Consider the following 21947-nt stretch of genomic DNA (forward strand, 5'->3'; position numbering starts at 1 on the left):
GATCCTTGTTTTTTTTTTTCATCTTTAGGGCTAAGTATTAGTCTTGCTATTTTTGGCCCTTTCTCCGTTATTTTAATACCTTTATTCTCCTAATGTATATTGTGGAGATGACTGGAGAAGAAGAAGAATAAAAACGATTCCTTTGAATCAAATACGTTTTTTGGCTATTTCCAGAAACATTGCCCCTTTTCCTTAGTAAAATATTTTGTCGGTCAAATTTGAGACGTGTGGGTTTGGTTGAAAGTCAGCAGGGAGAGGCATTGACGTTTTCACGTTTCCGGTGCATTTATCGTTTTTAAGGGCAGATTATTCCTAATTCGAAAGTTGCTGTTCTGAATTTACCTCCCGGAAGATACGTATGAGAGGAAGAAGCGGCCCAAAGCGGTCTTGCGTTCTGAAATTGCAACTTTGCAGATCCAGGGAATTGACATTGGTTCGTTATTTATCAGGACGTGCCATCTTTGGGTGTGGAACAGGCTAGCGAATGTAACTCCACACCACAAAAGTGCCGATGTGCACCAAAATTGATGAGAAAAGGGACCTGCCTCCTTTCTAATAATCTCAATTAAGATAAAAAAGTGAAAATCCACTGTATTTCCAGATATTCTTATTAGATATTCAGGATAACAGCTGAGTGAAAATGCACTAATGTTTTGGGCATTTAGCCATAGAAGGAGTCATGTGATATGACTGGTTAGGAGCGGTACCTAGCGGTACCTCTGAATATCAATCGGATTTAGTTATTACAATCAGTTGGATCATGCATTTAAAAAGAACCTCCAAACTGTTAACGGATTAACATTTTCAGTAAGAGCGTTTAGCCAGACGACTTGGACAAAAATGGCTGTTATACCGAGGTTAAACGTTTTTTGTTTAAGGATTTTGAAGTAAAACTGATATGAGTATGTACTGCCAAAATCGTTACTCACACTCTGACGTCATTCGCTCTCAGCGGTGTTCTATTTTGACTGTAAGAACCGATGGAATCACAAATATCCTGGACCTCCAACGTCGCTGTCTTTCATTTGTGGGAATCTCGAATTTGATGACGTGAAGACGAAAGGGCAGGCCGTGATCGTAAGCATGAATTGGATAGTACCAATGACAGCTACCATGGTTCGCTTTCATTGGTTTCAAGTTATAGTTAGCAGCAAATCCTATCCCAAAAAATGATTGGAATGTTGCCAGAATTTCATACCAAGCGTATATAAAACAGTACCTTTCTTAATATGTATTAACGTTCGCTAACATTCTAATCGATGGTTAACCACACGAATTGCTCCATGGTGATGTTTGTCAAAATAAAAGATGAGCAAACGAAAATGAAATCAACATGATAGCTTCTCAGTCCACTTTATTGGGGTCTGTGTAAGCTCTAAATAAGACACAATTACTCCATTGTGTAAGACTAACAGTAATCGCGGATTAAAGGAGTAAAAAAATTGAGTCTAAAACACATGATGGTACGGGAAACCACCTTAAACTGTGTAGCTAAAAGCAGTACGAACTGGATGAAAAAAGTTGAAATCAAATTCGTAAATATTTGAGAACATTGTTATAACCATTAAATCTTTGGTTATTACAAGAAATTTACTTTCTATGTTATCTTTACAAGCACAATGTAACTTAAGCTGAATCAGTAAAAATAGCGCTTAAGAAGAGTCAGGACTGTCACTGCGCGGTAGGGGTCATTAAGTACTTATGCGTCATAGGACACCATGCTTGTATGCAGTCATTAACCTTCGCGATCAAACGTGGTGAAATTAAAACCAAATAACATTTTGCTAATTCAAATTAAAGTACCTACTCAGCACTGTGCTATCTGTCTTTGGACAATCATAGAAACTCATTGCCAGGAGCTTAAAACTTTGAACATAGGACTGGCACTTGCCCTGCAGTGAAGCTGTTCAAATTAACTGCCAGTGAGTAAACTCACTGAATTTGGAAGCTTAAAAGAGGAACGCCTTAGAGAGTAAGTAAAACTAAGAGGCCCTAAATAGCTTATCACTATAGAATATCACTATAAAATATCGTTGCTTGAAGCTTTTCAAGCAAAAGAGTTTTCCCTGCCCGCAAAACGACAAAACCTTTTGTCCAGGTGGCCGAGTTGTAAGCTACACAGTTGACCACAATGGTCTGAATAACTATTAGATATTTGGATTGTAGCAACTCACAAGTCTTTAAGTCACAGTGACTCTTTCGAGATGATAAACAGTTTCATCCTTTTACAAAGAGTATTGTGGTTACCTACAGGTTAGAGTGCAATGTTTGTGTGAGGTAATTTATTCGGTTATGTGGTGTCTAGTCGATGGACGTAAAGTTAGCCCTGAATGTACGCCCAGGAACAATGGCGTGCCGATTTCCTAAACCATTTAGGAAATAGAAAAACAACATTTTCCGTGAAATTGATCACACACTGAAATTAGATTTTAATGACAGAGGAAGATTAAATCCGGAAGCAACAAACACGCTAAAACAAACTATTTATCAACCTTTATCGCCCGGCGAAAGAACCTTTATTGGCCTACATATGGTAAAGCGAGCTGTTTGTATACCATCCAAATTAATTTAGGCATTACATACATCCGAATTAATCTAGGCAAACAAACAAAACCGTGACAACAACAGCCCGACTCACTTCAACCTATTTATCGCAAGAAACCGGCAAGAAATCATCATTATGGCACACTGTTCAACTCCTAATTGTCTCTTATGATATTTTCCTGTTCATGTGCGGGCGTGTCTTATTTCCGTTAGACATCAAAGCCTACACATCACATTTTTTAGATGTTAAAAGAAACCCATACTGGTTTTATTGTTCGATAAAATCTCAAACTGATTACAGAATAATGCGCTTTAATGACAAGAAAAACAACTTTAAACATGCCTCCTGGATGGCGCCATGTCTGTTGCCTACTGGCTTGTCGCACAGCCAATAACTCATAAAGGGACCAAATAAGACTAACGGACGTACTTTGATCGAGGACAGTTACTGGATCAAAGAAATAATTTTAAAAGATCTTGGGAAAGAAAACACTGAAATGATCCCTCATGTAACTGGATTATTTTACGTCTAAGCAGATTTTTGAATCGTAAGAATTCCTCTCAAGCGTGCGAGTTTGGTCACTTCTCCCTGACCGCTGTTGATGTTTGAAGGTTGCCACATTTCAGTTTAACATTGTAACAAATGCGGTAGGTGAATATATATATATATACTCTTGCTCATTCGTTTGTGTTATGTCTGCTTCGTCCGTGCCCTTCAAATACCACAAGGGATCATGTAATAAATTCGTTATCTTACCCCCTACAATGATAGAGGTCAATCCACGACCAGGACCAAGTTTTAAAGTGTCGAAACAGTTGAAGATAAGAACGCTCTTGATCAGTCCATTCCTTTTACTCTTTTTTGTTACTTTCACTTTACTGGTTTCAAGAAAAAGAAGCAAAAACAAGAACAAACAGGTTAAAGCATCTGTCATCTGCAATCTCTTTACATTTTAAACTGTCTCAAGGATCAATTGAGCCCATCTTAAAACTCTTTCCACCTTTATATCTCCCAGAGCTGTTAAGTTCTAGATAAACACTGCTAATCAGCTCTTGGCGATAAGAAGCTATTTTCATGGCAGAAACCCAAGTGACTGGTTAGCATTAACGGAAATTCCCAAGAGTAGGTCTGCCAGTTAGATTGTTTTTATAATATCTCTTCCATTGCCTAAAGCAGCAGTGACTCCGCTACAAAAAAGAAAAACGCTGAGGGCGCGTTCTAAAAGAGGTGAGAAAATAATAGATTCGATCGTTGCGTTTTAAGCTGAGAATTGAAATTACATCGCCTTTGACTCTGCAATCTATTTTAATAGGCAAGCTTTGATGACGCAAAATGGTTTATAGTCTATCTGGCATGGTGCTTTAGAGCGAAATTTTAGACTATAAGCTTCCGGAGGTAAATAGGTGAAAATTGCATGCAAACTTCACGTTTGTGTGTTAACTTTGTTAAAACCTTAGAATCACTGGCTGTTGCAAAGGCTAAAAAACAATTCTTTGAAAATGTTAATGTTGCAGGGGTCGTAAGGCTTCCTTTTCGTTGAAAGTACAGTCTGTTTGTTGATATAGAGGTTTTAATTTCATCACCGAATTGATGAATTTTTATGACCTAAGTCTTGATCTCAGTAGACTGAGCGCTTCTGTTCAACAGGTCTCAACCGTATATCTGATGAGTAATATATATACATCTATATTGAAGTAATATCTGTTTTGACCGGAATCCCCGAGCAGCTTTAATTTGAGTCTGTTTTTCTGCGGCTTTTGTTTGATATGCTTACAGTAGATGGCACTCGCCATCGACATGTGTTCGTCACGTACAAGGTCTCTGTTGTTGACCCATCTCCGTAAATTTACCTTCCATAATCTCTGTCGGCCTGCAGACATGTAGTTTGTAGTATACTGTTTTGTTTGTATGGTATTGCTGAATTTATGAGACATTCTAAAGTTTTTTCCCGACCAGAAATCAACCTCGCCAGAGAATAAGTTGTTGTTGATGTACGTGCGGAATTCGTGTTCAGATTATTTAATATGCAGACACTTTACTAAGTTGCTCTAGATTTGCCGCCCAAAAATTACGGCGAAAATTCAGTTCATTGTACTTTATTAGCTTCGCCTATTACATGATACCGAAAATTTAAGGAATAAGTATAATAAATGCTAAATTAGGCAGGGATACCGTATCAGCAGTAAGCCAATTACAGTGGTTTATCATGCAGGGAAAAGACTCTTCAGTTTTCCCTCCTTGTTCTATAATTCTTTTTACTTTGGTGAAACAACAAGCGAATGTTTGAATCAATACGGTGTTTGGGAAATTCTGTTAAAACATGTTTACAACTGAACGTCATAATTTATTTTTATGACAGCTTAAAATTTTTCACTGTTCCCGTTAACTGGCGTTGTCTGGCCTTGGGTTGTGAACCACATCTTGATAGACAAAACATTGGTATGATAATGAATGATAATAACTTCTTTTAACAGTGGGTAAAATATGTTATTTTGAGTTTTAAAACACTGCCTTTTATAGCTCAAATTACTGTCCGGTTAAATTAACGGCCTGGATGACAATATATTGTTTAAAACGCAACAAAGAAGAAAAAATTTAAACTTTTTTACCTGTTGGCCTTAAGAGTATAAATAGTAAACACTGTATAAACCTGTTAAGGCCGGTTTCCGCTTATATTGTGACAAGACTGGATTAGCGAAATTTGGTCGTCTGAAACGACGACCTTCATATGAATCATTTTTTCTTAAATATCGCTTTCGTTATTTTCTTAAGCGACTAGACGTAAGCCAAGACATGCACCCATCTGTTGCACAAATAAAACGATTTTCGTTCGCAAAATAGATTCCCGCGAAAATTTTTTCCACAAAAATTTACTCAGGCACCTTCTGACACAAAAGGGCCTTTGTATATATTAGCTTAAGCTTCTCTTTCCTTTTAAAACAAGACTATAGAAGTCAAAAGAACACATGAACTTACTTGCTGGTTCAATTTCTATAAGTTTACGTTTGTGTCTCCTGACCGTATTTGTTATCTTGCTGGGTATCGGAAAAATTAGTTTGCCACCGAAAACACCAATATTTTCAATTTGCAAACGACACACAAAGAACACAAACATATAAAAAAATCAAAAACTAAAACCCTCCAAAACAAATGCTTCCATACGGTAAACTTCTAAACTTGTATAAAAAACTTCAATGAAATATAAGCAGTAATAGCAACTCTTACAGGCTGACTATGGTGAAATTGTAAAGCGAATCCTAGAATACACGCGCTGTTCCATGTCAATAGCTGCTATATCGTAAAGTGGCAGGAAAGGGACACTAACGCTTTATAAGAGAGTTTATTGAAATAGCTGTTTTTATTGACTTATTAGTTCCCAAAGGAGGGCATAAGCATATAATCATTAAAGTAGTTTAGCTTTCTCTCATTTTAATTTGCAAATCCACCCGATCACTTCACCCTTTAACAAGGTAAAGATGGGAATGTATTTAAATTATCTAATGTAAATCAATTCCGAAACTGATTAAAGGACGAGAAGTGGTTATGATTTATAATTATCCCGTGGAAGGTTTTCGGGGGTGAGATTCTCCTTCAAAGATTCTAGTTTAACTTATCAGGAACTACTACGGTTTAGTACAAATTAGTTTCAAGTAGGGGTGAAACTTTTCCTTCAACAAGGCGTGAACCACATATAAAGTACCTGAATTACATTCACATGAAAAATCTTGTCGAAGACAGACCTCCAATTTCAGATTACTGCATATATAATTCTTAAAGAAAAGAGACAAACAGACAAAGTTGTATGATAGCTGTCTCATGTAAGGTTATATTGTTACGAATCAGGGCGAGATACGAATCAAGGCGAGACTGAAATCAAATGGACGAGCTTGGATTTGAAAGGTGGGGTGCCTGAACCGCGTCCCTTCCCCCCAACTCCCGGGACATCCAAATAAATTGTGCTGTGTTGTCACATCAAATACGCAAGCCGTTTAATTGAAACTATATTCAAGGATTAAGTCAAGGCGGCCATCATTGAGCATGCAACTTTCAGACCGACCTTAAATAGAGAACCTGTTTCTGGTGAAAAGGCATCGAGCTGAATAAACTTTGTTCAGTTAAAACGTACACCGTAACATTTTCCTAAGAAGCTGCAAAAAGAAAATCATTGTTTTTAACTGTTTGTTTTGGCATTAGGTCAAACTTGCCCGTCATAAGGACCAAAACATAGATTAGTATTAGCTTGCGTGAGGCACTTGAATTTCTTTCTTTATTTGGTTCATCTTACATGCCTTGTAATTTGCAGTTCATACTCTTTATTCAGCCATAACTCAACCAAAGACATACACTCGTTTCTCTTCCTTCTGTTCTTTTTAAATGATTATTACTAGTGTTAATTTGAATAACAAAATGATCCTCAAATATGATTGAGTTAAAAGTTACTCGAACGTTAGCCATTGAACTGGATAAACTATGCCTACCCAGGCTCCATCTCTATGAAGATGCTTATGACAACAGTCTACACTGTCAAATTCAGCCAAACTTTATATTACAATCCCCAAAGTTTGCTTGCCTTTTGGCTTTTAATTTTTTCAGAGAAACTTAACATGTACTTTTCTTTTCGGTCTTAAATCACGCCGGTTTTTTTCATCATAATAAGTTGCTAACGTTGGCCTTTTGGTAACTCTTTGATAAGCTCGTGTTTGGTCGGCCGTCTAGAACGTTCTGAGACGCTATTTTGATTTCAAATTCCTTCAATTCTCTCTGGGATTTGACCTTAGGAAACACTGCAAACAAAAAAGAAAATAAAAGAAAAAATAAAAACACTTTATGTTTACTCTTATCGGATTAATGGCTCTCAGTGGACTTTCAGAAGTATTAGTTTGTTCAGCAGCTGTCGGCAAACTTTAAATAGGACGTCATGAAATGACAATCACCTCTAGTGGAAATTGCATAATAAGACCTCGCTTACGTATTCAACCTCTGTTATCTTTTATTTCTATTTAGCTTGTCATTTCTTCAAAGAACTCTATTGCGCCATTAATCCAGAAAGGACCAGTAAGGGATTTTCAAAACAAAGGGTTCTTTTTTACTTATTGTGAGTAATTACGACTTGACTTATTGTGAGCAATTACGTTGGAAGGTTGCTATCGCAGACGACTGAACAGGAAGTCGACAAACGTCTTCAGGAAAATCTTATTTATTTGATTTTTCTATAAACTAAGGCCCCACGGCGTTTCAGACGTATTGGCGATGAATTCCTTTTACCTGAGAATTCATAGGAAAGGCACGTTTTCAGGAACGTTTCAGTCGTGTTTAATATATTTTTGGCATCGATATCAGTACGGTAAGTCCAACTCGGGCATGACATTTTACCCATATGCCTTACATCGTTTTGCTAAATAACAAGGTTGACAAAGTTACTGAATACTGAAAAATTAATCATAGTTAACAAAATGCCGGTTAAGCTCATGCTCTATGTTAACGCCTATGCACACTAGAACTGAACTTTTTCAGTGAATACAAATTCCTATTGTCGTGTCACTAAATTTGTTGAACCGTTCACAGTAAAGATCGGCATTCTTATTGCTTGAGCGGTCTTTTCTATACGGATAGCTAAGACAGAGGGCTCCACAAATTTACTCACTGAACTGTGGCTTGGAAAAATGTTCAGCTAAAAGTGAAATTTCTTCCTGGATGTCTTGCCTACAGTTTTGGTATAAACTGCCGGCTTAAATAGAGTGTGCTTTGCTGTCGGAAATTTGTGAGAGGGTCATACTGTTAACATCTTCCTTCAACTGGCTTGTTTGGTACTATGGACCTCAGGTGAATTTCTGTTTCTCAGGGATGGCACAGTGGTGAGAGCACTTGCCTCCCACCAATGTGGCTCGGGTTTGATTCCCGGACTCGACGTCATATGTGGGTTGAGTTTGTTATTGGTTCTCGTCCTTGCTCCGAGGGTTTTTCTCCGGGTTCTCCGGTTTTCCTCCCTCCACAAAAACCAGCTTTTCCAAATTCCAATTCGATCTGGAATCCGAGGGCCACAGGTTTGTCAGTCGTCAGACTGTTAAGTGTCACCCTCGTTAAACAAAGTTGATTTATATTTATTTATATTTATAACTCTCTTGTCCGGTTGGTATCAACTCTCTTGTTCGGTTGGTATCAACTCGCTTCTCCGGTTGGTATCAACTCTCTTGTCCGGTTGACATCAACCCTCTTGTTCGGTTGGTATCAACTCTCTCTGTCCGGTTGGTATCAACTCTCTTCTCCAGTTGGTATACTCTCTTGTTCGGTTGGTATCAACTCTCTTGTTCGGTTGATATCAACTCTCTCTGTCCGGTTGGTATCAACTCTCTTGTTCGGTTGGTATCAACTCTCTTCTCCGGTTGGTATCAACTCTCTCTGTCCGGTTGGTATCAACTCTCTTGTTCAGTTGGTATCAACTCTCTCTGTCCGGTTGATATCAACTCACTTGTTCAGTTGGTATCAACTCTCTTGTTCGGTTGATATCAACTCTCTTGTTCGGTTGGTATCAACTTGATATCAACTCTCTTGTCCGGTTGGTATCAACTCTCTTGTTCGGTTGGTATCAACTCTCTTGTTTAGTTGGTATCCACTCTCCTCTCCGGTTGCTGTCAACTCTCTTATTCAGTTGCTATCAACTCTTTTCCCCGGTTGCTATCAACTCTCTTATTCAGTTCCCATCAACTCTCTTATCCGGTTTGCTATCAACTCTCTTGTCCAACTGGTATCAATTCTCTTGTTCGGTTGATATCAACTTTCTTTTCCGGTTAGTATCAACTCTCTTGTTTAGGCGGCGGCAGTTCCAAGGCTTCGACAAGTAAGTAGCGGGGAACGCTGTGCGGTTGTCGAAAGTGAGACCTTTCCCTTTTGACCGAATGCCATGTTTTCTTAATGTGTTTATCAGTGGTTCAATCGCATGAGTTGGCGGTCATTAATTAGCATTTATCCAAACCTGCCACGCGCACTCGCGTGCGACAAAAATTATGATCTTTCATCTCCGATGTAATTGTTACCGCTTTCAACATTGAGATGGAATGAGAAATAGGTAAACAACTGTGGAAAAGTAAGCCATAAACGGGGAATTAAGCACAGAGCTGCATGACGAGATTTAAAATTAGCTTGATTGGGGTAATTAGATCCTAAGCCAGGTGTTCTTTTATCAGTCTGCAAGTCAAGCATTACATCCAATTGTATCACTGAAATATTTTGCATTTTTCTGTATTGTTCACATTCTTTCACAGCACACGCTTCTCGTTTTAACTTGATATTTCTCTGCTTCTAATGATAATTAATTTTCTTTGTTGAAGCCTCGGTTAGTTTCCAAGGCACTCGTAACCAACTTGACGAGCGGCCATTTTACTGAAGTGTGGGCTTGCTCTCGTCGATATTTTCGCATTTAACTTGTAGCAAATCAGCCGTTAAGGGATGTGGTTAAAAATATCACAAACACAGCCCGGCTCTGGAGCGGCAGGGAAGATACAAAGGTTGTATTTTACCGCTGTGTTTGCGTTAGTTTGATTAAAAGAGGCCGTTTGCTAAGAAGGGCAAACAACACCGTCTTAAACAAAAGGCCGCATGCGAGGATTAAACAATCCACAAAACCGCAAGACAAGCTAAATCTGTTTTGTCATTGGGTTTTTAAGGTGAATGACATGTACAGGGCACGTGACCAAAGCTGTGAATTAACTGTGACGAGCTGGCCCTCTGATATATTAACATGCGTTACTTCTTCACTGTTGCAGATCGACCAACGCAAGTCTGTCAAGAGCTCTGTTACCAAGTTGAGACCACACTGCCAAATGGAAATTACCAAGTACCTCCTGTTTATTTGCGTCTTACATCTTTCAACGTTCTACAGCCACGTTAATGTAACTTCTGTTAAAGTAAGTGAATTTTATCAGTCGGCGAAGTTAGTTTTCTAGGACTTTTTTTGTCTTGTTGCTTGGTCGCGACCGATGCGTAATGGCACGTGGAATTGTAACCGTCCTTAATTTAGCTCAGTTTAAGACTTTCGGTGATTTTTTAAACACGGATTGATGGTTGGAATGTTTGAAATCCATCAGATCTAGAGCTGATCGCTTCTAAACAATGCTTATTAATGCTGTTATCAACCTAAAATAATGGACTTGCTTTCACAGTTTGTTAAAACTAATGGATGAAAACTTCTTAGCATGACGGCATGCCAATTGTTTCCATAGGATTAGATAAGTTATCCGATTTAGTGACGTTTGTATTTGTTAGCAGGCTTCTTAACTTCATAAGAATCAAAAAAGCCTTCAAAAAAACTTCCACATGACGAAGACTTTGTTACTTATCCTGTCTTGAGTTCAATATTTCATCATTATTGATAAATCAGCACGCGCGTAATTGCAACAACGTTCAATCAACCTGGTTCTTATTATGCATTTGCGCGTCAATGAAAACAATACAATAAAACGCCGTTTTATTATTCTATTTGCATGCCAATGTCAAGCAAATTTTGTGTTAAGCTAAGATAGTTAATTTACCAAGCATGCCAGAGAAAATTCACTAATAAGAAAAAGCATCAGTTGGTTTGTGAACTGTATTCGAGTGGAGTAACTCAAAGCTTTTGCCCACAGAGGAAAAAGATTTCTGCAAAGCCTCATGGACGGCACGTGGCGAACAAGAGAGGGAGGTCTACTTTATTTGACACACACGGCGTGAATCAGACCTTACCAAACGTCGCGCCCGTGGTGGTCGTGAGCATGAAAGGTAGCTCACAAGAAGAAGAAACAAGAATGACTTCGGTCCATTATCCAGGCGAGAAAATTCGAGACGATAAGAAAAGGAGAAGAAAGAGAAGGAGGCACAACATGAAAAAGTTGATGAAGAAAATGCAAGATGACATTAAATCATTAAGTCGCGTGGGGGTAAGTAATTATTCACAAATCTTAATGAATTGTTTACTCTGGTGGAAAACTCTTTCTAACCACATTTTTTTAAACGCGGTGTATGAGGCCGTGCTTTGCACAACAAAATCAACTCACGTTAACAGATCCAATTACATGTTCGCGAGCGTTCACTAGTGCTCCTTGTGGAGGCATTTCCAAACTAATTGGCACGTTCAATTATACCGGAAACTCCCGCTGTTTGGGTTGTTTTCAACAGTTAATTGCTCATTTGCCTCGTCTTCGCGGTTTGCTCTTGCTTTTAAGCTGAAACTTTAAATTGAACGAGATAATTGCGAGTCTCAATAAACTGTTGGCGTAGATGAAATAGATGAAAAACAGATCTCATGTGAGATGTATTTTTTGACGGATCATTTAACATTAAGTGGGGTCAGAGTACTTCAAATTCTTCTTGATAACTGGTATTGTCCACCTGCCTTTAACGCCCCCTTAGGCCTTTCATCAAAGGACTAGAGTCACATTTGCAAACAGACATGATGATAACCTTGCCCGTACGTGTAAAGTAAGCATTTTGCCTTCTAAAACTGGGGGTGACGCATCACATTCCTCGTTTCGTTTCAGTTACCTTGAATTTGTTTTTACGCACTTCCAATACAAACATTGATATGAAAAAATAACAACTCGGCTGGTGGTCTATTGAATGTTTTTGAGTTATTAATAGCTTTCGCAGGCGCAGGCGCTAAAATAGAGTAGAAAGTCAAGGTAGGGGACTATATAGAGGCGTTCCATATTCTCCACATAATCTCGATATATGGCTCATAATGGATCACGAAGATTATTTCATGTTAAGGCAATTTTGGAGGCACTCTACTCAGGATTACCACGTTTCGTTAAAATTGCATCGATGTCGAACTGAATTAACTCCAAATCGCACTGCATATTGTAGCTGGTAACTTATTGAAGTTGCACGAGAAAAATCGAAAGGAAATATGCATTAAAAATTGTCTGTGTAGACAGACCTGAACTAAAAATCACCCGTCCTTTTTACACTGACTTTCAGCGAATTAAAATACAAGCGATAAAAGAACTAATCAAGATAAAAGCATTGCTACAACTACTGAGGCCGAAAGTTATTGAAACTCTTCGGTGAGCTTTCATTTCCTTAACTGTAGCAGTCGCATCATGTCTCAAACTGGGTCCCACCGTCCGCATATTTTTTTTTTGTTAGCAATCATATAAGGTCACAAGCCTAACCAGGAGCTTAACCTATTAAACACTTTTAATGTAACGGTCACCTTACACGAATTAAAATCGCAGAAAAGCGACACAAAGAGGTTTTTTATCGTGACGTGGCCGGTCAGCACCGTACTAGATTAATCTGCACGAGTTCCCTTTCTAAACGAGGACTTATGCTAATTAATCTTACTTGTCTGACTCCCACGCGAAGGATCACAGGGCGAAATTAATTAGAAAATGCCAAAGGGATAGTTACCATACAGAATAACTGTTTTAATAACACGTTTACTCTGCAATTATCAAATCCTAGCAGTTTCATAACAGCATTTTCATTTTGTACACTCCTGGGTAAGATACCTTTTCTGATGTTTAGTGCTAGAGCCCGGGTGCTAGAGGTACTTGTTGCAATGGATCATTAACTATATCCGGTTCTGTCGCTTTTATAGCAGAGATTCTACGATAAAATAAAAGGCGTTAATTTGCTAATGTGGAAAATTGTCGAGGCGTGGAAGACACATATCCAGTTTCAAAGGAAACCGAATGCAAATGACGATTGTGGTTGTAAGTTGTTGAACACAAACAAAATTCAAACATCATTCACTTTGAACTTCCGATTAATGTTGTGAACGCTTCACCAACCTCCATAGTAACCGACCACGAGATTTACTTTGTTAATTCACAACTAAAATTTCTAAATTTTCGTGTCAGAAAAATGACGATTAAGTGTAAGGAAAGAAAAAACGAAGTACGAAACAAAACAAAACAATAATACATCACACATGACCGATCTATCTGTTTATATCAATAGGTCGATCGATCGATAGATAGATTTATCGTCTTTATCGGTAAATTGACAGATGAGAAGAAAAGGAACTGAAGAAGAACCGAGCGGACGTAGAAACTCAACTATCTTTTCAAGTATAAGTACAAGTTTTGCAGACTAACTATTTAAGAGAGCTTTTCATAAGCGTGAAGGGTTTGCACGCGTCATTTTAGGGGTATCACTTTCGGACTTCTATAACCACTTTTAGCTGTTTTAGATCTCTTGAAGTTCTCACGCCAGTATCGATAATTATATCTGGGTAATGCTTCAATGGATAGCGTGTTAAAAGCCGGCTCTAATTTGAGGTAGACTTGTTTAATTTTTGAAACATTCCTTGGGTGGTTGGCATGGAAAGTACTTTTGGCAGGTCATGAATTTATGACTGCGTTACAGGAATGAGTGCCTAATTTGGAAGAAGATGCGACAAGAATGAAGAGGTTCCAAAATGCAGCAAAAATAGATTTGGTCATGTTTTTGAGAGTGATAACGGAATATTTATGTCTTTTGCGAAATAAACAGGCCCAGGGTCATTAAGCCTAAGTGAACACTTAAAATAGCGTCTTTTGGTACTATATTTACCAGAAGTTATTTCAGGCAAGACAAGGGCTTCAAGAGCCCTATAATATTGACTGGAGAGTAAATACAACTCGGCTTTACTCACAAAAAACAATACTCTTTACGTTAGATTTACAGTGCGAATCCAAAAACCTTAATTCTTGAATTCCCCGCACCCAAAAAACTGACAACCAGAAATGCGGTGCGGGATAAGCAGACAATTCTTAGCCCATTTATTGAACTAACCAACTAATCACAAGACAAAAACAACTGTTTACACTGTTTAGACACCAAAAAATTAAACAAACTCTATACGTTCGATGCGGCCAAAGTAAATTGAATAAACAAAACCACTTATAATGACTGTCAATCATCAGGAAAGCACAACTGAAAATCGTTACGAGGAAATGGATTACAGGATTCCAACCAAAAAAAATAAAAAGAACAAATTTAACTGTCCGCTTGTAAAAATCCACAATGAAAGTTGTTTACTGTTCAGCGAATATATACTTGCTAGTTTACATATCACACTTTTTTTTCCCCATAATCTCACGCCGGCACTTAAAACACACTGCCGACAAATGCACTTGTGCTTGGGAATTCAAGAAACCATTTATCTTTTGTTTCATTACGCTTCGCTACATTCAGGCAAAGATAAATGAACAAACACTTTCTTGAACTTAGAAGACGAATTGTTTCCAAAACTGATATCGCCTTTGTCAATGCGTTTCCCAACGTTTAAGACCTTATTCCATGCTCAGCTGAAAAAGTTGTCATTTCAAAGTTTATGAAAAGCGTTCACGGCTTTCTGATTCATAATAATTTCACACTGAAACGTCTTTGAAACACACCGCCGGATATTAATGACAAATCCCATTGCTTGTTTGATCACCTGTAGGTGAAATTTTGCCCAACTCTAGCGCTACCACAGGGGACCCACTTAGTATGTGAAACAAACTTATTCACAGATCGTAGTGATATATATCAAGAGTAATTCAAAATAAAATGTATTTATCTTTACTTTATGGTTATCTCTTGGTGTGTCCTAGATGGTTTAAACGCTATTTTGTCGATTTTTTTTCACCTGAGGTACTATCCACAATAAAATAGTCATTTTCTAGGCTTTATTTCATATTATTTTCAGTTTTTCTCTGGCGACTCAGTCCTGCGAGAATCTCAATAGTATGGCTTATTGTAACCACTACAATTCCACTCAATCGTCTAAGAATTTTACGTGTAAATACCCAGACATTTGGCTCTCAAGTCCGCAGGGCCGCGTGACTGAGGAAACCATCCAAGTAAAGACAAATACATTCTATTTTGAATTATTCACATCACTACGATCTACATACTACGACTGGGCTGCTTTTGGCGCTACAAAAGCATAATAAGTTTAAAGAATACAAGAAATTTCTTAATATTTTTCATATTTGTTTTCGGTTGCCAGACAGGAAACGAACTGTTTAAAAAAATAATATTTAACAATGCATGAAGGTTTGTGAGGACCATAGAAGACTATTTTTGAACTTTGATTTAATTTTCGCCAGACGTTTCCACCAGTCGGCTGGATTGCTTTGCTTTTTTTTTTTTTCATCCTGGCAGTAATTTTTGTGTGTGGTGTACTAGCATTGAGCATTCACCCCTTGCTGATTCTTTATTTAACTCATTTGACATTGCAGCATCATCAGTCGTACCCAAAAAGAAAATGTAGAAACTGGAGTGATTGCAAAAAGGACGAATGTTGTATAAGATACAGTAGCACCAAAGCATTTTGCAAGAGGAGACCGCAAAAAGGGGACAGATGTAAACCTATTCTGTTGGTGAGTAAATATTTATACTTCACTGATGCAAATTCGCGGAATTTAATTTCAGCTTCAGGTAGATTTTCATCATATCGTGATGTTGGAAGCTTCTCGGAATACCTGCCTCAGGCTACTAATAAATTAACAATAAAGATACGTCTAAATTTATCTCCTACTCCCATTTCCACGCTAATTAACACCCACCTTTTGGGTAAGGATCATCCAAACCTGGTTGTCATTTCAGAAAAGATAGATAGATAGATAGATAGATAGATAGATAGATAGATAGATAGACAGACAGACAGACAGACAGACAGACAGATAGATAGATAGATAGATAGATAGATAGATAGATACATAGATAGATAGATAGATAGATAGATAGATAGATAGATAGATAGATAGATAGATAGATAGAAAAGTATGCCCTGTCAGCTTGTGCCAGATATCTCAGAACGCCAAAGTAGCGCACAAACGGATAAAAGATTCATCAGCATCTGTTATCTCCATAGTATCAATAGAAAAGCGATTATTGAAAATCCATGGTACTGATTTTAACCATTTCCCTCAAATAAATTTAAGCGTGAAAAGCAAGAGAGTTCTTGTATGTTGCCGGAACAGGCAACATATAAATTATATAAACTAGGAGTTTCAATGTGAAAGTAAGTGCTGGCATTAGCGCTGGAAAAAATACTGACAATACAATGTGAAATGAAATAAAGAAGAGAAAAAGTACACGAGAAATGAAAAATAACAGGTGTCATCCGTATTCATGAAACGGTTAACCCTAGGTCTGTCGGCGTTTCCATATTTTATGCTGTAAATGACACAACAATGAAGCTTTAACATGTTCTGAAATCGCTAGCCATCTTTCGTCAAAACAAACGCATTCCGAATAACATTCAGCGTCAAATAGTGCAAGACAATCTACCAACTGCGCATACTTCCGACCTTACATTCGACAAATTTTGGATTTTTTTCGTTATCGTAAAGAATAGTGTGCTGCCGCGCTGACGCTCTTCAACAACTAATGATTTGTTAATTTGTTATTTTGTTGTTGTTTATATCCAGCCTGGTCTTCGAGATTGTCCATGTGACCAAGGTCTCACATGTACCCGGTATAAGACAACAAAATGGGGCATAAAAAAACACAGATGCGAACTCTTAAAACAGCCTGAGGACGAAGTGGATCAGAGGTATATTTAAATTCCACTGGATTGCAGATAAATTTAACAAGGCGGAAAGAAGACTTCAAATTGAGATTTCAGCGTCCTGTGGAGTGGATCACATTAAGAAAGCACGAGTTAAACAGAGTTATTTGGACTGAAACATTTCGAGAACTGGTCTTCACCCTCTCAAAGCCATGTGACTTGCCATGTCATGGGTCGATTTGAAAACACCATCAAATGGACTTACGCCACCAAATGACAGATGAGGGAGTCCAAGAACGAGCTGTATTTTGTAGAAACATGTAGCAAAATTAAGCTGCAAATTTTGTTTAAGTCCTTACACCGCTATTCAAAGCTACAGTTTGGTTAAAATTATTGTAACGTAAATTTGTTTGGCTGTATATTTGACAAGTGGAGTAAATTCTTGCTTCGGCTAGCATACGAAAAAACTGCGCTGCACTGTTGCGGACGCTTTTCCCGTTACACTACTTCCTTACATTAATTTACACTTACGATGCAAGAATAAACGCAAGTGGGAAGATAATTACAAGCGTGTACACACCTGCGATGGGTATAAACAAAAGTGATATACGGGAGAGCAGTGTCTATATTAAACCTTTGATTAGTCAACTACAATAAGAAGGGAGTCCAACATGGTGGACAGTTCATTTTATACTGCTGTGCTTGTGCACACGTTTGCTTAGCCCAGTTTACTAGCAAAGGAAGATTATATTTATTGCTTTTGCATTGTTTATGCTTTGCGCTTTCATACAGTTATGCTTGCGTTGTGTCTTTCTGGTCGTAAGAGCTACTTAAAGTTTGACCTTAAACTATTATAGAATGGAAAAATAATCTAATGTGGGAGCTTCGTTACTCAGTGGGCGGACTACAAACGGTATCGCTTTACTAAATTTGGCCGAATTCATAGACAATCCAAAACATTGCCTGAAGTCCTTGGCCGAGTGTGGATTTCACAGAACAAGATAAATAGGAAATTATGTCACACCTCTCGGGAGAGGCACAGCACTCAATTACAAAATAACAGTTTAGGCATCATTTGACACCCGTAAAGTAATGCCAATGGCCAAAATGCTGCAGGTAATGCATGGTTTTGGATTTGGATATTACATAGACTTTATTCTCGACTTTCATTGTTAATGATAATGAAGAAAGACCTGGTGTCTTTTATAAGCAGAGAAAGGTGTGGTTTGTGAAATAGTGTTTTTTTTGGGTTTGCAAGTGCAGGAAAGTTGCAAAAATACATTTCACCAAAAGAATTGATTCAATGACATGTAACAGCTATGTTCATTTCTCACTCGCACACTAGTTGAAAAGCCTGTCTTTCGTGACATTTAATGCAAGGTAAAGATGCAATTTTGCGCGCGGTGAGCTAATTAGGCCAGCGCCCCTTATAAGGAAGACACAGTGTTTCTTTCTGCTTTGACAGAAAATAGAAAATAATTATATACATTATCAGGAACTGTTTCATGAAAAATACAGTATATTCTCAGTAAAGTACGTTCATTTGAGGATAATCTCAGATCACATTGGCTTTTGTACGTCAGAACTTTACATCAATCACAAATCTCTCAGGCAGGGGTCACTTTTGGTCAGGGGAACTTACAGTCGTTAGCGAGCTGCGAACAGACGTTTCATGTTTCCTTCCTTTCCCTCACGGAGGAAATAAAAAACGTCTATGTGCAAGCTAGGGCGTTTATTGGTGGGGTCGTTTATTGCAATAGAGTTGTTTATTTGAAAAATGTGAGGACACTGAGTGGCTATTGTTAAGTGTTACTTAATACTGAAAGGACTAAACCGAATCATTCCGGTAAAAGTAAATATTCACGTACCTTAAATCAATCAAGCAAGTTTTGGATCTTATGGTCCTACTTGTAAAACGTTTCCCTATTCGAATGTTTGATAATTTTTGCCACGAAAGAATGTTTTAGAAATAACTTATAAAGAACAGGCTTCGTTCGAATTAGAAATGGACATTTCTGGTTATAGCGTTAGTTACATATCCTAAACGTACATGTAAATAAATATTACTTGAAAAACCTGTCAGTTTCAAAATTGAGAAGACAACGGTTTTTTATTGAAATCTTGCGCAACAGAAGTGTTTCATTTTCCATTTAACCAACACAGTAATTTTCAAAAGTTATTTTAACACTTAGATGCTCAAGTTTTTTAAGGTTTCATTTTGCGATAATTTTAACCTTTGTATGTAATTCAGTTCACTTCATTTCAGCAGTCATTTGAACTCTTTGGAAATTACTGTGCAACAAAATCACATAACGCCTAGCTAGCCTGGCGAAAAATTTTTACAGCAATGCATTAGTTGTAGTAATTAGAAAGAGATGCACTCTCTTGGAAATCCCACCACTGTGTGGTGTTCATCTGTTACGTTATGAAAGCAGACTATTTATTGTAGGGTGATGGTCCTAGATTAATAAATACAATAACAGAACAATGCATTGCGGGCTCTGTTCCATTGATACATTTTAATACGATTTTTTCACGAACACACATAACAATGCTTCGTGGCGTTTTCTTTCAGTTTTCGACGCCCACGAGGATGAAATCGGTGAATATCGTGGGAAAATTGTAAACCAAAGGATTTCGACCAATCAGAACGCTGCAGATTAATTGGTTAAGCCAATTATTTATGGTTAAAAAGACATTCCGTGCATTCCTTTGCCGTTGCCGAGTCGCATCCTCCGTATTGGATTTCTTGTCTTTTCCATTCATATTCATACTGTTTCTGTTGAGGATCTGCCAGCTGTTGCGTACAAAACTGACCAAACCATCTCAAGCAGGCCTGGGTTAAGGGCTTTTATAAGGAGAAATGGTTTATTCGAGATAACTTTAACAAATTGAATGACACTGAACTGAAATTTGGCAGATAGAAAGGTCTTCTTATCCTTAACATTTCTAAGCATAAGTAGTGCTATAGATGATTTAACAAGTTAGCGACGGTTTTAGGTAAAAACATCAAACAAAAACGCTTTTCTGATAAAGATTAAATATCTGCAGCCCTTCATGTTTGGAATGATCGTCCATTGTTCTCTAAAAAAATTTCTCGGAACAAAGGTTATTTCTTAGTCCAAAATTTAACCTTTGTGTGAAAAAGAAAATTCACTACCGTATCGCCGATATATGAAATTTTCATCTTTTGGTCACGTGATGTGATCAAACTTATGCGTTAAGACAAAAGAAAACATCGACTTCTATATTCAGGGGAAATTGAATCCAGAATCAACGAAGATATAGGGGATCGTTTATAACTTCGGAATACCCTTCAAGCCCAGTCCTTTTAAAAACTGCTTGAGATGCTGAAAACTAAACCTTTTCGGTCGTATCACAGAGAGAATGAATGAACTCTACACTGGCTTCATGTCCGTTTTACGGTTGGACACCGTTAAACGGGGTTCTTCATATAAGACAGTGATTGCATGAGATTTTTGGCGCGAAAACTAAGTAGTGGTGTTAACAGGATTGTCTTCAAGTTTCACTCTGTGACGTAAGCTGTTCCAGCTGTAATCGTTTAAGTGCGGATAATAATGAAGATCAGTATGGACGAGTAAAACGTGCTAGTTGTTCTTACTCTTTAGGGCGACTGAATCGGAGACGTTTGAAAAGGTATGGTTGTTTAGAGGGAAAGCTTGACCCAGGATAATAATAATAATAATAATAATAATAATAATAATAATAATAATAATAATAATAATGATATGATGATGATGATGATGATGATGATGACAATGACATCGAGAGGGGTCTTCATCACCGTTGAGTTCTTCAGTCAGGAGAGACTCGCCGCCGGTTTCCTAGACTTTGACAAATTCTGTGTATTCTGAAAAAAGGAATGCAGTGAAAAATATATGTTGTATCTATTTCCCGATAACGAAAGATATCAAAATGGTCAAAGTAGAAGAATCGAATTCTTATTAATGTTTTCAAAGAAGAATATATTTAATATATTCAGCAAATATACACCTATAACTGATGTAATCACTATCAAAGATAGGCTACTATGAGATACGATAACTGCTGATAATACTCATCCCATTCATGAACTGCTTCCAACCCAGAGATCAAGAAGCCTTAGGAAAAGGGACACCCTTACACCCTGCCACGTGTCAGAACTAAACGCCATAAACGCTGTTTTGTGAATAGATGCCTTTTTAATTTTATCTAGCTGTCTTTGCACAATTGTCAATAGTTTGTGATTAGTTCTTTTTTATGGTAGTTAGTTATATGAAATTGTAAGTCCAAACGTATGACTCTAGGCATGTTTCTTCTGGCATTTGTTAAAGAATTCTGATTACTACTATTATTATTATTATTCTGATTGTAGAATTTCCGGAAGATGCCCCCTCTCCCCCCCCCGCCCAAAACCAAACAAATAAACAAAACAAAACAAAAACGCCCTTAATTCATTGTAATTTATTTAAAAAAAAACAACAACAACAACAACAAAAAAACCAAAACAAAACGAAGTCAAATATATACTCAATAAGGAAATTAAAAAAAAAAAAAACACACCCAGAAAGCGACTAGAGTACTGAAGTCTCTTCGAAGCCGATGCATTATACCAAAAAAATTGACTCTCCATGGTTTCGCAAGTAGCTTCACAGCCGAAAGATTGAAACAAAGAGGCGCTTGCAGGTAATATGGGGGCGGGTGCTGCAGAGGCAGCTACGTAACGGCGATTGCGTGCAGGTGCGAAGACTGGTGACAAGGGCAAGGGGCATAGTTAAGGTTAATTGCTATCGAAACAAAATCCCGTTGTTAGGTTCGTCTGTTTATTTTCACCTTTTGAGTGTTATGTGGTTGTATGCTTTATTGAAACCAGGTATAAACCAAATGATGATTATTTCGGAGAATTAAGCTCAGATAAGTTAATTATTCGAGGCGACAGTCCAG

General features: G+C 37.7%; 1 protein-coding gene across 7 annotated transcripts; it reads left to right on the top strand.

The window, feature by feature from the left end:
- The first annotated feature begins 1838 nt into the window (after positions 1-1838).
- LOC146454681 (uncharacterized) lies at positions 1839-19489 on the top strand. Of its 7 annotated transcripts, none has more exons than XM_085095155.1 (5): positions 1839-1972; positions 10309-10449; positions 11167-11457; positions 15730-15870; positions 16924-19489. In XM_085095155.1, exons 2-5 carry the CDS (start codon positions 10366-10368, stop codon positions 17056-17058), a joined length of 651 nt encoding a protein of 216 aa, XP_084951281.1. In that variant the 5' UTR covers positions 1839-1972; positions 10309-10365; the 3' UTR covers positions 17059-19489. The 7 variants fall into 7 exon arrangements, with proteins under 7 accessions (XP_084951281.1, XP_084951280.1, XP_084951285.1 ...); XM_085095154.1 differs by lacking the exon at positions 1839-1972 and adding an exon at positions 3675-3772; XM_085095159.1 differs by lacking the exon at positions 1839-1972 and adding an exon at positions 3675-3772 and having other exon boundaries at positions 15739-15870.
- Positions 19490-21947: the final 2458 nt, after the last annotated feature.

This window comes from Pavona decussata, unplaced genomic scaffold (assembly GCF_977016875.1).
Source record: "Pavona decussata unplaced genomic scaffold, jaPavDecu1.1 SCAFFOLD_300, whole genome shotgun sequence".
Classification (NCBI taxonomy): Eukaryota; Metazoa; Cnidaria; class Anthozoa; order Scleractinia; family Agariciidae; genus Pavona; species Pavona decussata.